The following is a 17,819-nucleotide window of genomic DNA, read 5'->3' as shown; positions in this document are numbered from 1 at the left end:
GGACAAATTGGATTATTATAAGTTTCATTCTTATTCCATCAAGTATGCTGCTCTAGGTTATGTTTATCATCCTTAGAGACCATCTTTGAACCACAGATACCTGGATTTCTAACACATGTGGCATTTACCAGCCCATATAGGTCTTATATTGATTGGCACCTTCTAACTTATCAATATCTACATAGTTGTAACTAATGGAACTACGTATTAACATACACGTTTTACATAATATGGGTTTTGTAGTGAATGATTCCATAAGAAAATGGGTTGTTTGTATTCAACTCTTATAGGATCTGAATCATTCTTTCTCTTCTCCATTATCTGTTACCCATCTCCTTTAAGCAGTAGACCTGTCCCCTCTGTTCATCTCTCTCCAAAGTTCACAGAGTCTTTGTTGTTGTTCTAGGAGCACAGCTTGGGACAGTAATTTCTCTTCCTCTTTCTGGAATAATTTGCTTCTATATGAATTGGACTTATGTCTTCTACCTTTTTGGTAAGTTGATTGCAAAATGTAACCTAAATTATAACATAGTAAATATAAAATGTTAATAGTAGCTTCATAATTGGTTAAAATATTTATATTCCAACTCACTGAAGTAATCATTTCCTAAACACTGATAACCTATTTTTCAAGTTGATATGATTAAAATGATCTAGCTGAGTTTTGACCTGATATTAGCTTTGGAATATTTCTCAACAGAAACTGCTGTTGAATCCAGGACTTAAATGCTATACTTACTGCCAAAAATTACTGTGTTGGATATTATAGAAATATATATTTTGAAAAATTCCTTCTCAAGCAAAGTAGGATGCTTTCACTTGGTAGTTTTGGTTTTTTTTAATCCTCACCCAAGAATATTTTTTCCATTGTTTTTCAGAGATAGTAGAAAGAGGGGAAAGAGAAACATCTATGTGAGAGAGACAACATTGATTGGTTGCCTCCAGCACATACCCTGACTGGGGCCGGGGATCGAGCCTATAGCTCAGGTACATGCCGTTGGCTGGAATCGAACCCGAGACCCTGCAGTCCAAGGGCCAATGCTCTAACCACTGAGCCAAACCAGCCAAGGCCTAGGGCCTACTTGGTAGTTTAAATTTTGCCCCAAGGCCTTTCATTTCTCAACCTCATTGGCATAGCGATGCATGTTTTATGGTTTTGGGAGGGTTTGGGGGTTGTTTTTTTAAATATATCTTTATTGATTTCAGAGAGAGGAAGGGAGAGGGAGAACGTTGAAATATCAATGATGAGAGAGTCATTGATCGGCTGCCTCCTGCATGACTGTGACTGGGGATCAAGCCCGCAACTCAGGCATGTGCCCTGACCGGGAATCGAACAGCGATCTCTTGGATCCTAGGTAGACGCTTAACCGCTGACCCACACCCGGCCAGGCAATACATGTTTTTAATAAAGTAGATTGCCCACAAAGACATCAAAACAAAAAAACAAAACAATAAACAATAACAGATACCTGTGGAAATAATAGCTTGTGGAAACTGATATTTTAAAAGATTTGTTGCCTGGCCAGGCGTGGCTCAGCGGTTGAGCGTCAACCTAGGATCCAGGAGATCGGGGTTCGATTCCCGGTCAGGGCACATGTCCGGGTTGCGGGCTCAGTCAATGACTCTCATCACTGATGTTTCTATCTCTCTCTCTCCCTCTCCTTTCCTCTCTCTGAAATCAATAAAGATATATTTAAAATAAAATAAAATAAAAAGATTTGTTGATACGCTCTTTCTCTCTCTGGAGCACACCCATGCCTTTTTCCCTCTCCTTCCCCGAGGCGAGTTTTCTCTGCCTTTCTTTTTCCTAAGATCAAGGCCACTTCTTTTACCTCTGTAACTTGTTTCCTGAGCCCACAAAGCCCAGCTGGCTCACTTCTTCCACGGCTCTCTTCTTCTACTTCTGACTTTCTAAATAAACTTTTGCAAATAAGTAAGTAAAAATAAAAGATTTGTCTGGTATACTCTGATAGGCAGAGTCATATGGTCAAAAGTTGTTCTTTTCAAAATTTATAGGAAATAATACAGATAGCAATTATCCCATTAAAGAATTATGGGAGGAACTGGAAAACTAAGCTGAAACCAACTTTACATTGAGTTTATAATTACATAATTTTTTTAAGACATGTTAAAATTACTATTGGTGCATTCTAATTTTATTTAACCATTATCTTTCTATTTTAAGGTATAATTGGAATCATTTGGTTTGGTTTATGGATCTGGTTAGTTAGTAATACACCAGAAACTCATAAGACAATCTCGCATCAGGAAAAGGAATACATTCTTTCATCATTAAAAAATCAGGTATGGACTTTGGCATATTTTTAAAATAATTTTGAAACTTCTTTTCTTCAGAATTAAGATACCATTTTTCTTATGACACTGCCTTCTTTACCGGAAGCCCAAGATATCAGCTTTTAATACATATTTTTATTGTGCATGCTCTAGGCAAAGTGGAGCAGGCAAATGAAATAAATGTACAAAGTATTGGTTTGTTTTATCTGAGAAATTCCAATTCTCTCTAAATTAAATCTATGAGGGAAAATTACTTTTTAAAGTCATTTTAAACCTTGTAGAGCAACAATTTTCAACCTTTTTCATCATGGCACATGTAAACTAATTACAAAAATTCTGCTGCGGACCAAAAAATATATTTTTTTGACAACCTGACCAAAAAAATAGGTATAATTTTGATTCATTCACACTGGATGGCTATTGTTGTGTTGGCTGTTGTCATTTTTTTATATGACAATCTCAGGGAAAAGAGGTCAGTGCCCCTGACTAAATAGTCAGGTATCGAATGTTTTAAAAATTATTGTGGCACACCGGTGTGGCCACAGCACACCAGTTGAAAATTACTGTTCTAGAGTAATGATTATCATCTGAGTCTTAAGTTTGTTTTTTCTTCCTCATTAGTAGAAAACAAAATGTGTTATTTATGAAAAGCATCTTATAGCTACATTCTAAGTGTTAGTTGTTAGAAAACTAACCAGTATGTTTTTATCTGTATTTTAAATGAGTGTGATTTAATGAGGACAACACATTTATTACATATAATAGAATATATACCTATTTGTCCCTCTAGAGTAGATCTTTAGAAAAAAATTATCTTATTAAAGCTAGATTTCTATCACTTAATCAAACACAATAGCAAGTCAGAAATAAAAGTCTGTTATAACTTAATACAGTAAATACTCAAGCCATGGAAACAAAATATTTGCCTTTTGTGGAGAATAAAAGATAATATGAAAACATTAGGAAAAATTAAAATATATATAGTCTTTTCTTAGCATTCTTAATAGCTTCATGGTCACTTTATTAGTTTAAAAACATAAAATATTTCTTTTGAAACTTTTCTTGCCCATTAAGTTATTGTCATTGATATTTTCCATTTTTATATATAGGATAGCCAGGCAGCATTTAAACATTCACTCATTTACATTTCTTTTAAGTTTTTTAATTTTGCTACAAGATGTCTTTACAAACTGCTAAACTTTAGGAAATAAGGCATCTCTTGTTCCTTACCAAAGGTTGGCAAAATTTTAGAAGAAATCAACAATGTAATAAGGAAAGTTACTTTGATATCTTAGTGTCCTTTGTGATGTTAATCAAATGAATCACTCACTTTTTCGCCTGAAGAAACAGATAAAAAGAATTTAATGTCTTGTTAACAAGTCTTGCACATAAAACTTGATTTTTTTGTCACATTTTCTCAGCATTAATAGCCAACATCTAGCTCCTTCTAATACTTTATTTATTTTTTTTTTTATGGACTTAGGAAACTTTTTAGTTTTAGATTTTTTTCCAAAGCTTTCTCTACTAAGGTTAATTTGTTCATATGCTTCAGAAAGTAGAATATTCAGAAGCAAGAGGAATTAGGAGGGGTTAAGTTTCACAGAACTCCCAAACTACATTCTTAAACCAAATGATGATGTAGTTTAAAATGTCAGAAAAGAATGATGTGTTTCATGAAACTCCACCTTTAATCTTGGATCCAAGAGATATACAGAATCTGCTGTACTTTATTCATCCTTTAAACATTTTTTGAGAACTTACTATATCCTAGCTTCTTTGTCAGGTCCTGAGGACTTAAAAATTAATAAGAGAAAGAAAATGAACAAGGTATGGTTCTTGTGGAATCTATGGTCTCCAGAGGGAGATAGACATGAAGAGAATTTCAAGAGCATAGTTTGTGTGATGCAGTGCCATAAGACAGACACACAGTAACTCTTTGGAACAGAGAATGCTGGGGCCTCAGCCAGCCTGGGGACATACAGGAAAAGCCGTCTGGTGTCCATGCCCTCTGGCCAAAGACCATCAAGAACAGACCAGTAGTTGAACAAAGCTTGGTTTCTTGGTTGGTTTCAGTGACGGAGAAAGCACATCAGGAGGAACCACAGGGCATCTCAGTGAGAGGGTTGAGAGGAGCTTGTTATGGTTCGGACCTGTGTTAGTTGACTTTGGGGAAGATTTAAAGAACTGTTTTGGTGCTGGCAGAAAGCAGTAGCAATTCTGTAATTATCTTAATTTTCACCTAGAAGGTGGTGCTAAAGCTGTTAGCCAGGAGAGGAGATGCTTGCTCCTTTTTGTGGTTTATAGCATTCTTGTTTTTGTCTGTGCTCAGACATGATTATAGAATGGTCTTGTTTTTGTCTCGTTCCATCACGTTTATAGAGTGGCTTTGTTAAAAGTTCAGTGGTCAAACGCCATGACCTAGTCATTGGAAGCAGCAAGCTCAGCTAACAACAGCTGGGGCTACTTTTTTCTTTCTCACTAATAAAAGCTATATCTGATCAGTCTTGAAAGTTGGAGTTAGCCAGACAAATTGGGGGAGTGAGAGATGTGCAGGTATTCCAGGCCAAGGATATGGTGTAAGCGAAGGCACGGGAGACAGGGTGATGTCTGCCAGGAAGTGCAGCAGTTAGGTTTGGTTGAATGTAAAAAGCAAAGGGCAGCAGGAGATATAGGGGGTAGGCAGAAGTCGGACCAGAGGGTCCCCGGTGTCTCACTGAGGAGCTTAGACTTTATCCTGTAGGCAGTAGGATCCCATGAATTGCTTGTAAGCGTGGTGACAGAATGAGGTTTGCATTTTAGAGAGCTTACACGGACAGCTGTGTGGAGAGAAGACCTGAGCCAGACAGGTGGGATTCTAGTTAGAATGCTTTCTCACTTATCAAGCTCAGGCATAGTCAATATTTATAGGCAGAAATGTGATTTCATTCTGACAATAAGTAAATCATTTATGGCAGCATATATAGTCCTAATTATGATTTAGAAATGGTTACAAAAAGAGCAATAAAATTTTCAGGGCACTGGAAGGCCAGTTCATAACTGGTGAGCTTTATACTAGTGAGTGCTTTAAGATCATCGTATCTCTGTTTTGAAGATCTCTTTTTAATAAATTGTGAAGAAAAATTATTACTTCATCCATAGAGGTTTTCTTTCTTAGAGATCTGGAATTGGTTTTTTTCTTTTCTTTACTTAATTCTTAAGAACAGCATGTTTTATAACTGTTTTGCTTTTCCTTTATACCTTTAAGAAAGACTATACAATTTGGCAACATTATGAAGCAAATGGGGGCCTTAGTTTGAATATTTAGTTGCTGTAAAGTAAGAGCATCTATTGCGTGCAACTTTTTCTAAATCAGTTTATCGTTACTTGCATTTGACAGGAAAACATTTCTTTGTGAAATTGCACGTAGAAGATACTCAAATATTTGTTGAATGACCTTACCCTTCCTGTATTCTAGAAAATTAACACATTTGACGACAATTTTTTGTAGCTTGTCCTTTTCTGTTTCAGTTTGTATGGGGAAAAGCTGGTTTAGCTATTATTATAAATTTAATGATATATTATACCCTATACAAGATTCAAGACCTAGTTGATTGTTTCTTCAGAAGTTCCATTATCATTCAAATATCTAAAGAAAATTTGCTTTCAAAATATTGGCTGGAAAGATGACCTGAGCAATTTAAAATTTTCCTTCTCTGTGTATTTTCTTTTATCACCAGTGGCATTTTAGAATAACGTAGCGATCTAATGTTTTTGCCAACACTTAGGTTAACAAAGCCATAGAGAGTTTGTGTGTAGACATTGCTTGACTTACAAGTCTTCTCTAACAGTAATATTTTAGAAACAATAGCAAGAGAATAATTACCTAGAATATCAGAAAAAGTTGTTTTGTACTTTATTAAGGTCTTACCTTAAACCTGTGTCAACCATTATGGTAGTCACTAGTCCATGTGGCTATTAAATTTTAATTTAAACTAATTTAATTAAAATTTCATTTCTTCTGTTGCACTAGCCCAATTACATCTTTGATACATAGTGGAGGACACAAGAGCATAGCTACCAAGTCAAATAAAAAGTACCTAGGGAAAAGGTACTTTTTGCCCAAGAAGGTTAATACTAGTTCTTCCTCTTTTTGAAATAACAGTGAACCCTAGAGGCAGAAACACAGATTGCTCTAGCTTTTGAGAAAGAAACAACAGAGCTTGGTATATAGGAAATATAATTATCTGATACCCCAGACCAGTGGTCTCCAGGTTTTCTTCATTTTTATTGGGGTGATCCAGGCTTTTATGATCATGCATCAGTAAACAGTGGGAGGACTAACAATTTGAGTATATATATTTTTTCATAGGTTATCTACCTGTACTACTGTACTTATGTACATTATAAAAATATAAAAACAGACTTTTTAAAGGATGAAAAGATGAAATAAATAGTATATACATAAATTAAATTTTTAATGGGGGAAAAACTTTTTATCATTTGAAAATTAGTAATAATAATGTTATTTAATGGGAGCAGTGTGTCTGAATATTTTGTATTTGATGGGCCTGCCATTATTTTGCTTGATGAGGCAGCTGACAAAGAACTCATATGAGGAAGTGTCGGCTCTACTATTATTGTTCACTTGCTTACATTGTTAGAATTCCTTTCTATTGACTCTTTATAAGAATCTTTTGAAGACACTGTTGATTTTGTGAGATTTGTTTTATTAAAAACTTGCTGATAAAATCCATAAATCCACTTTAAAAGGCAGGTATAAACTGTAATATGCTGTAATGCACTGAGGGCAAACAAATGAGGACACCATTAACCCCTTTGAATTGGGGAGATCATAGAATATGTGATTGTCTGTGTCAATCAATTTTAACCAAGAGCTGCAAGGCAAATAAAAGCTTTATTTGTTTTTTGCTTTTGCTTTTTTAGGAATTGCAAGTCTGGGAGACACAGATTTGAATAGAAACCCAACTGTGTTCCAAAGGGGGTGTAAAAGGGGATAGAATATAAGGACGGAAATAGAGGGCCTTCCAACGCGGTTATGCAAGTTGCTTTGAAAAGCCTGTGATTGGTGCTGGAAAGCACTATGCTTTACATGACTACTTGCTTATATCTATTGCTAGGTGAAAATTTTATTTTTTTAAAAGAGAGTTCACTGATGCAGAGCCATTTCCAGGAGCTGTATCAGGATGTAACCGTTTGGTTTAACTGTTTTTTAACATGGAGGGGGTATATTAACTCAGCCTCCTGGAGCCTCCCAGCTCCATTTTAGATTGCTCTCCTGACAATATCAACTTAGTTTTGCCGTTTTCTTTTACATCTGACATATTCCAGGACCAACCTGTTTATTAAATATTAATAGAGTTCAATTTCTTTTTCAGAATAGAAGTGAGTATGGATAAAAGTTCTAATATGTCTCTCCACACCCTGGATCATCTTGCATACCCCTGGGGTGCTTACATTCTATTTCGAAGACTATTACCTCAGATAGCTCCATTAAAAAATCCTTCTATTACACAGTTCTTATAAATCATTGTAATTTAATAAAGACTGTATAATGAAATATGAATTCTAATAGGACTTGCAATCTCTTTCATTTGATTATAAAACAGTTCTCTAATTTATAGATGGAGAAGTTAATACTGCAGGTGCCCTCTGCCATTCAAAGGGAGTGTTTGAGGTTGACATTATCACTCTAATTACATTTCTGTTTTTCTTCTAATCTGAAAATGGACTCTATTACTGTTTAATATTTTTAAAAAGTTGGTTTAAAAATATGGCATTTACTAATCAAGGCTGATAATGTGTTCCAGATGGAATTTTGGCTGATAAGGTACAGACCTAAACATAGCAAAACATAGCTGTACTTATCCTAAATGTGCCTGGTTGTTGTTTTTTTCAGCTTTCTTCACAGAAGTCAGTGCCATGGATACCCATACTAAAATCCCTGCCACTTTGGGCTATTGTTGTTGCACACTTTTCTTATAACTGGATTTTTTATACTTTATTGACATTATTGCCTACTTATATGAAGGAGATCCTAAGATTCAATGTTCAAGAGGTAAGAAAATATAATCATATGCTTCTTATACAGAGTACAGATTTTAAACTACACACAGAATTTGTTTTTACCTGTGTGAAATTCAGTTATTTTGTATCTTCCATTTTACTCTAATATACTAAATTTTAGAGACTTCTCTTTTTACTTCACAGTTGTTCTTTCGTTTCTCAGTGTGTGTAAACTCTTGATTCAAGGTATCTTTTGGCTGGTACCCCTTTAACCATAAAGTCCTATGAATCCCTAGTAACATGCAAGGATATCAAATGACAACTTCAAGTGGCACCAATATTCACTTCTACATGGGATGGTAGTGGGACTGCTGGCAGCTGAGCGAGGAGTTGGGAGGTGCAAGGTTCTTGTGCAGAGGCTGCTCTGCAGCAGCACTTAGACATTGGCAGAGTTATGGTTGTAAAGCTGTATAAGAAGGACCTTCCTGAAACTGCCAGTTCCTTTGAACTCATCAGTTGAGGTAGTTCCTATTACCTCTGTTTACATTGATGGATTTTTGTCTCTAAAGAGATTGGAGAAAAGCTTAAAGAGAAAGAGGCACAGTTTGTAAGGAAAATTCACAGTATTTTTGCTTTCAAAATGAAGGATAGATCAAAGACCTAAATGTAAGAGTTAAAATGGTAAAACTCTTAGAAAGTATAAATCCCTGTGACCTTGGACTAGGCAAGTTTCTTACATGTAACACCAAAAGAACAAGTAATCAAAGGAAAAAATAAGTTGTACTTCAAAATTAAAAACTTTTGTGCAGCAAAGGACACCCACTGAAAACCCACTGGATGGGAGAAAATATTTGCAAATCATATATCTGATAAGGGTCTAGTACCCACAACATATAAAGAACTGTTACAACTCAATAATAAAAAGACAACCCCATTTTTTAAATGAGCAAAGGATTTGAATAGACATTTCTTTCTCCAAAGATAAGCAAATGGCCAATAAGCCCATGTAAAGATGCTCAACATCATTAGTCATTAGAGAAATGTAAATGAAAACCATAACCATATACCACTTCACACTTACTAGAATTTAAAAAAACACAAGTGTTGAGGATGTAAAGGAAATGAAACCCTCATGCATTACTGGTGGGAATGTAAAATGATGTAGCCGCTATGAAAAACAGTTTGTCAATTCCTCAGAAAAACCCATAAAGTTATCATATGATGAGCAATTTCATTCATAGGTTTATACCCAAGAGAACTGAAGACATATGTCCACACAAATACATGTACACAAATGTTCATAACAGCATTACTCATAATAACCAAAAAGTGGAAAGAACCCAAATGTCCATCAGCTAATGAACAGATGAAAAAAATGTGGTATATTCATACAATGGAATATTACCCACAAAGTGAAAGATAGCCCTTGTTGGGGCCCAGGGCAGACCACCCTGAGATATCCCACATGACACATTGATTATTTCTAACTAAAGTCACTTAAGAATCAGCAGAAGTGGGAGGAGCTTTCTAACTCTCCTACTAATCTAAATTTAGAAAGAGACAATAAAATTCTCATCACCTTGTTTTCCATTGGACCCTGTAGACAGATTCTGGGAGCTGACAAGGTAAGAAAAAGTTTACCTGTTTGCTTTCTCATTGTCAGATTTCTCAAGGATCTCTTAGCTGCCACAGTCCCAGGAAAAGGCAGTTTTTCCCAAGTGGTGATATTTCCTGACTGGCTCAGCAAAACTGTCAGAGGGGGGAGAATTCCCTGCCTTCTACACTTATTTAGTTCTTATGGATGAACTAGTAATAAAATAATAAAATGGGCACAAGACTAGATTAACAGGAGAAAAACCAATTTAATACATACACATGGGGAATCCAATATGATGCTCAGATTATAAAATGTGACTCAAAGAAATGATGGAACCTGGTACCTTTTTATACTTTTTAGACAGTAAATTTGTGAGAAAGGGACAGGACAAAGAAAGTACTCATTAGTAAGGAATCTAAGCAAGGTTTGGGCTTAGGTAGTAAATTGGTAAAGACGTTACAAGGTTTGCTTATACAGGCTTTTAAACTCTGGATTTTTTAACCCTTGTGATAAGATTGTCTCTCAGGAGCAGAGAGGGCACCTATCACATGGAGATTTATTTCCTGCTTTTAGGAAGACAAAGGAGTCAGAGAACTCCTTCCACTCCTGCTGCTTCTCGAGTGATTTTAGTTCAAAATAATATACCATTATGGAATTTCTTGGGGCAGCCTGCCCTGGTCCCTGACACCCCAGGAGTAAAGAAGCAGCCTGGATGGTGAATGTAAAGATAGCAAGGTTGACTGCACAACTTAGCGACATGCACTTAGCCAGCTTTAAAACATTGTTAAAGCCTATCTTTCAAAACATACGGAAAACATTGGCCTCATGGAGCACCTTGAACTTCACTCATACAGCTGAGCTATGAAGAACTCCTCTGCCTACTTTTGGAAAACAAGATCAGTTATACCAAAATATATCCACAAATGGCACTGACAGAAGTTAAACTGAAACAAGGCTTTAGCAGTAGCATAGGGTGGATTTGTTGTGAGCAACCTTGCTTTCCTAAGTTATTTGTTAAGAGAACCTGACTGTAATCTACTACAGTGATGAGCAGTAGATTTTGCATGCAGATCGAAAGATTATTCCACTGATGTTTCTATTTGAGATTTTCCTGGGAGAACTATGTAAAGAATGAAATATCAATAGCTGGCCAGTAATTACTGTTGTGTACTTAATTGCCTTTATCTATTTTTTCTGGATTTTTTTAAGTTCTATAATGAGACACTTTAAGACAAGAATCTTTTATCTTGCATTTTCATATAAAAAAGGCATTTCTTTCTGAATCAAAATTAAAAGAAATGTGAATAGAGTCTGACAATATTTCTCTAGTTATATAGAAGTCTTTTATTATTGAGGCAATATTGATTAATAACATACAAGTTTCAGGTATACTACATTATAATTTGATATCTGTATACACTATAGCATACTCACCACCAAAAGTCTAGTTTTGAAAATTAATATATTACATCCATGAAATGGCATTTGCTTAAGGAGCTTTGTATTTAAAATTATAATCGCTCATTATTTAAAAATTTTGAAGCTCTTGATCTTTTGTTATAAACTTGCTTTTGCATATAAGTTTAGTTTTATTAGTTATCCTCACTTTTCTTTTTTCTGAGTTTTTCCCTAATTCTGGCATCCCTATTTCTTATAACTCAATGAGAGTAGGGGCGATATCTATTACCCTATTTTAGATATTCATATTTTGGGATCAATTTTTAAATAAATGAATACAAGGAATTGTGTTCTTGCACAGAAAGCTTAATAACTGTAGAAGAAGCCCATGGAATGAATAAATGTTGAAGATTTTAGTCGTTTTAGGTTGTTGGGAGTTTAGATGCTGAAAAGCATACAACATCTGAATACAGAGAACCACAAACTATGATGAAAGAAGTTAATATTTTCTTCAGCACACTTAAATTTAAAATATTAAATTGTTCTGGTCTGCACCATGAATGATGCTTAAATGGAATTATTGCAAGATTTAAATATCTCTGATACAATATCTTTCTGCCTTTTTTGTTTTTGTAAGCACTGACAAGTGTGCCCATCTCTCTTAGACTATAAGCTATTTGTTTTTTATCAGAATTAGGCCATTTAGTCTTGGCTCCTCAGGATTGTGCTGAGGAAAAGTGAATAGAAGAAAATTTTCTTTTTTCCTGAGTGTGTGTTCTTCAGTTTACAGAATTTGTGGTTTCCTAAAAAGCTGTAAAATCATTTCCTACAAAGAAAATAACACCTTTCCACAATGAATTCTGTTTTGTGCCTCCTGGTGCTCTCATTTTGTTTAGGTGTTAACCTAAAGGAAAAGAGGAGGGAAACATGTGTCTCTCGGTTGCAGCCTTTGTTCTCTGCTCAAATCACGCGCTGGTGCTCCAGGCGCTGACCTAGAGGGTGCTCTCTTAAGAGTACTTTATTAAGATATACATTTGATTTATGTGCTTTCTGTATCTGTTTTATTGTATAGTAAAAAAATCCTAAAAATAAATAAGTGAAAATTGAAGGCAGAAACTGTTCAGTTGGGAAAATCCATAGGCTAATAGGAAGGAAGACCTGTCTTCTCTCACTGAAGCCACAGCCCAAGTCCCAGAGTAACATTCAAGGTCACCTTGAGCAGATTGGACTGTGGTGAGCTCTGGTTCCCTCTGAGACAGGATCATAGGGACTGCACTGAACTGAATCCCAAAATCCTTCTATAAACCAAACTTATTTACTGTAATTATATAAAAATTAACAGTTTAGTGCTATGGATTGCCTTTGTTCTAGAGTGCTGGATGAGTGTGTGTATGTATTTTGGCTCTTCCTCCTACCACAATTAATCCTGTATCCTCTTACTCCTCCCAGAATGGGATTTTATCTGCAGTGCCTTATTTTGGCTGTTGGTTATGTATGATCATATCTGGTCAAGCTGCTGATCATTTAAGGACAAAATGGAATTTCTCAACTATCTGTGTTCGAAGAGTTTTTAGCCTTATGGGTAAGTGAAGTTAATAGGTTTTGTTTTGGCTTGTAATTATTTACTGTGTTTACAGTGTAAAGCACAGTTCAAGCAATAATATTAGTAACTTATTTTGTTCACATATTAAGACAGTATGTTTTAATGCATGTAGTGCCTTTACTTACAGAATTTTACCAAATAGGATAATTCTGTAAATACCTCTGGCCACCTGCCACTGAAAGTTGCCGTCCTGTTTCACTTCTTGCTTACTTCTTTTCTCAAGAAATTATTCCACATCTTCAAGTGAAATAAATCCCTTTATATATATAAAAAAAAAAAGCCTTTCTCTTTTTTTGGCTTTCTGTGGACCTGCTCTGTTCAGTACAGTAGCTATCAGCCAGGTGTCGCTATTTAAATTCAATTGAAATTTTAAAACTTTCTCAGTTGCAGTATATACAAATACAACAATTCTATCCTCACAGAGAGTTATAGGATTGCACTGCTGTAGACACACAAAAAATAGTAGCCCACTCATTTAAGTCCCTTCCTATATTACTTGTATTTTATGCTTAACTGCCTGTAATAAACTATGCATATTGTTTTTCAGTTGTTAACACCTAGATGTAATGTTTTTCTAACTTTATCTGACAGAGTCTGTAACTTAGTTTATTTTCTTTGAATTTTAAATCACACTCTGTAACAACTATAGCCTCTCTCCGGGACCATACTTTTCAGTCATTCTCTTCTTCCTCTTTTCTCTAACATTGTAGAACTTTAGCTGAATCTTGGTCACATGTAGATTTAATGGCATTGCATAATGAGATTTCCTTTTACTTTTATATTAGTTGTATTATGCCTATGTTTTCCACAAGTTTTTCCATGAAACTATGTAATTTAAACTTAGAGTCGTCTAGGTAGTACAGTGTTTCTACAGTAGGTGGCAGTAATACCTAATCTCAGATTTCTACTATATTAAGGTAGAGCAAGTAAATCTTAATGCTGGGCCTTCTTTTCATGTTACAACCTTTTAACTTCAGGAATGATTGGCCCTGCAGTATTCCTGGTAGCTGCTGGATTTATAGGTTGTGATTATTCTCTGGCTGTTGCATTCCTAACCATATCAACAACACTGGGAGGCTTTTGCTCTTCTGGATTTAGCATCAACCATCTGGATATTGCACCTTCGTGAGTACTAAATAAAGATTGGCTTTGATTAACTGTAAATTATTTTTTAATTATGGTAAAATATACATAACATAAACTTTACCATTTTTTAGTGTATAGTTCTGTGGCATTAAGCGCATTTACACTGTTGTGCAACCATCATCACAAATCCGTCCCCAGAACTTGATCATCTTCCTAAACTGAAACTCCCTACCCATTAAACGCCAACTCCCCATTCCCCCTCCTCGCAGGCCCTGGCAACCACCATCCCACTATCTGCCTCTCTGAATTTGACTACTCTAGCAATGAATTTAAATTCTTGAACAAGATTTTGGTTTGTTTTCGTTTTTCTTTTTCTTTTTTAATTGATTTCAGAGAGAGGAAAGGAGAAGGAGAGAGAAATAGAAACAGCAATGATGAGAGAGTCATTGATCAGCTGCCTCCTGCACACCACCTACTGGGGATCGAGCCCGCAACCTGGGCATGTGCCCTGACTGGCAATCAAACCAGTGACCTCCTGGTTCATTGGTCAATGCTCAAACACTGAGCCATGCTGGCCAGGCTCGGTTTACATGATAATTAAAGCATGAAGATGTTTTTAAATTTAAATTTCTAACTATCCTTACCTCTGTACACAACATTTCCATAAAAACATTACAGCCCAGCCGGTGTGACTCAGCAGTTGAGCGTCGACCTATGATCCAAGAGATCGCAGTTCCATTCCCAGTCAAGGCACATGCCCAGGTTGCAGGCTCTATCCCCAGTAAGGGCTGTGTGGGAGGTAGCGGATCAATGACTCTCATCAATGATGTTTCTATCCCTCTTTCTCTCTCTCTCCCTTCCTCTCAAATCAATAAAGACATATTTAAAAAAAAAAAAAAATCATTCTCCCAACACCAACAAGTTTCTATTAAAAAAAAACAACCCAAAAATAAACATTACATAAAATACATTATTACTGCTGCTGATCATACCGAGAAAGTATGATCAGTGCTGCATATACCCTTAACAGTGGGGAACCAAGAGAAAAAAACCTGTAACAGGCATCGGACCAAGAAACCATTTGAAATAAAAGGTAGCCTAAGCAAAAGCTCTAGGACTGTAAGCTCTGAGAGTGCAGGGGCCAAGTGTGTCTTATGTACCAAAGTAGTACTGGCACCTGGCCCTGTGCTGGGCCGTGGTCAGTGCTCAGTCAATTGCCTGAATGGAAGAATGAAAATAGACTTTCATATTCAGTACCATGTTGAAATTCTTTCTGAAAAACTATTTGTATATTGATCGTACTATATTTTCCTTTATAGCTCCTTTTACTACTCATGTATAATAAAATCAATTTTTAGATTCTGTATTAAATTTAAATACAGAATTCTTAGCCAACATGCAAAATCCTCCACATTATGGCCCCAACCTATCTTTATAATTTTATTCCTTCCTCCCTCGCCTCATCTTCTAGGGATTCTTTGCCCTACATGAACTAAACTACTCTTTATTTTGTAAACATACCCCCAACACACACACACACACATACTTCCCTACCTTTGGCCCTTTGCTCATGGTAGTTGTGTACCTGGAATTCCCACACTTGACTAGGATTTGTCTCACGTCTTATCATTATTTAATTTAGATAATTTATCCTTAGCCAAAATAACTGGCCTGTTAGCTTCTCAAGAAATCACATTCAGAGGACTCTAGTGATGCTAATTTTGATCACCCAGTCAAAGTGTTGTCAGGTTTCTCCGATAACTAGTTACTTTTCTCCCCTTCAACTAAAAACACATCTCTGGAGAGATGCTTTGAGATCATACAAACATCCTGCTCCTCATCAAGCTCCCCTCACCTCCAACACCTCAGGTTTAATGTCTGTTGATGATCCATGCCAAACTAGGGTTTACATGGGGTTTCAAAATGAAGATATTTCAGCCTATCGTCCATGTTTATCAGTTGGCATTCTGATGTAACGAAGCTCTCCCCTTCTCCTCCATGTGTTTATCTGTTATTCATCAGTGTGGACTTAGAGATTCCTAATTTATTTAATGAGTTATAATCTATTATTGTCCTTATTTATTTCCATGCTCACATTATCTCAGATTTGGCCACTGGGAGGCTTTTTAGCTGGCTCCTATGACTTGTTTTCATGCCCCATCTTTTTTTTTTTCCTTGAGCACTTTCTTATTGATGGAACAACTCCCCTCACCTCCACCACCTTAGGTGTTGGAGATGTTTTAGATTCATCTTGTACTTTCCCTGCCTTGGAGTCAGCCATTTCTCCAAGGAACCCTGGATCCGTTTAGTGAGGAATGGTATTTAGAAACCAGGACCCCAGCAAAGATGATATGCTTTCATTACTAAGTGCATTGCCTCTCTTAAGAAAATCTTTTTCCTTTTTTTAAATATGAAACTCTTCACAAATTTGCATCATCCTTGCCCAGGGGTCATGTTAATCTTCTTTGTATCATTCCAATTTTAGTAATATGTGCTGTAGAAGTGAGCACAAGAAAATAGTAATTGCTACTTAGAAATCACTTAAAGCATTGACAACTGTCAGAGATCTATTTACAAATAGAAACAAGTCTGTGATTTTATCAGATTTTTCTATTACATCTTTTATATGCTGAATCACCTACTAGGCTTTGTTTTAAACCTTTTTTCATTTTCTTATCTTTGGAATTTTGAAAAATGGTCCTATAGCCCCTTCAGAAAATTATAGTTATCAGTGTAGACTTGTAAATCTCTTAAGAGTGAATTATAGTGACACCTTTCTCCACAAAATTAGCAAAAGAGGGCAGCTTTAAATGCAATTACTTTTTTTTTCCTTTTTTTAAATATATCTTTATTGATTTCAGAGAGAGGAAGGGAGAGGGAGAGAGAGAGATAGAAACATCAGTGATGAGAGAGTCATTGATCGTCTGCCTCCTGCACGCCCCCTACTAGGGATAGAGCCCGCAACCCGGGCATGTGCCCTGACCGGGAATCGAACCCTGATCGCTTGGATCCTAGGTCGACGCTCAACCGCTGAGCCACGCCCAGCCGGGCTAGTTTCTTATCTGAATCCTTTTTTATGATGAATTTGGATTTATGCTGTCAGAATCTTTATACCCTTAATAAAATCTCACTTGTGAATAAAGTACATTTTTAAGTTGAGCATCTGAGAAAGAAAAGCTAAAATAAAGGTTATTGTTGCAGAAATTACTACATTATGGTGGGGGGAAAACCATTAGTTACCATCTTTGCAGTGTTTAAATTTTGAATTTCAAATTTATCCTTGTACAGTTTTATATGATTTTTATTTTTAAGCTACAAGTTTACATTGATCCAGTTAACTATAAAATATTTTGTCTTTTTAATATGAATGTAGTGGCTGAATTATATTTTTTAACGCATAAGGAGCTGATTATCAGAATAATAATAAAAATATTACACTGTATGTTGGAAGTCTATTGTAATCAAAAAACTCTGCCCAGCCGATGTGGCTCAGCAGTTGAGCATCAACCTATGATCCAGGAGATCGAGGTTCAATTCCTGGCCAGGGCACATGCCCAGGTTACAGGCTCGATCCCCAGTACAGGGTGTGCAGGAGGCAGCTGATCAATGACTCTCATCATTGATGTTTCTATCTCTCCCTCTCCCTTTAAAAAATAAAATAAAATAAATTTAATTTTAAAAGACATATTTTTTTTAAAAAAACTCTTTGAAAATATCTCTTATCCAGTCTAGCAATGTAATCATTTTTTCACATACCGAGATTGATCATGCATAAAGTTTTCTTTTACAGTGCCTGTCACATAGAGCATGCTCAGTAAATATTTCTTGAATGAATGA

At 35.8% G+C, this 17,819-nt stretch overlaps 1 protein-coding gene across 2 annotated transcripts in view; it reads left to right on the top strand.

The window, feature by feature from the left end:
- The window catches only part of SLC17A5 (solute carrier family 17 member 5), a 53,030-nt gene that overhangs the window by 23,833 nt on the left and 11,378 nt on the right, over positions 1-17,819 (top strand). For both annotated transcript variants that reach the window (XM_081140334.1, XM_081140335.1), the window contains exons 5-9: positions 407-493; positions 2,186-2,304; positions 8,192-8,350; positions 12,743-12,875; positions 13,874-14,021. In XM_081140334.1, the coding sequence (XP_080996460.1) occupies positions 407-493; positions 2,186-2,304; positions 8,192-8,350; positions 12,743-12,875; positions 13,874-14,021 (646 nt within the window). The remainder of the gene's footprint in view (positions 1-406; positions 494-2,185; positions 2,305-8,191; positions 8,351-12,742; positions 12,876-13,873; positions 14,022-17,819) is intronic.

The sequence above is a fragment of the Miniopterus schreibersii genome (assembly GCF_964146895.1).
Source record: "Miniopterus schreibersii genome assembly, chromosome: 6".
Lineage (NCBI taxonomy): Eukaryota > Metazoa > Chordata > Mammalia > Chiroptera > Miniopteridae > Miniopterus > Miniopterus schreibersii.
Note: the sequence above shows the minus strand (reverse complement) of the source record. Positions and strands in the feature narration are given on the sequence as shown.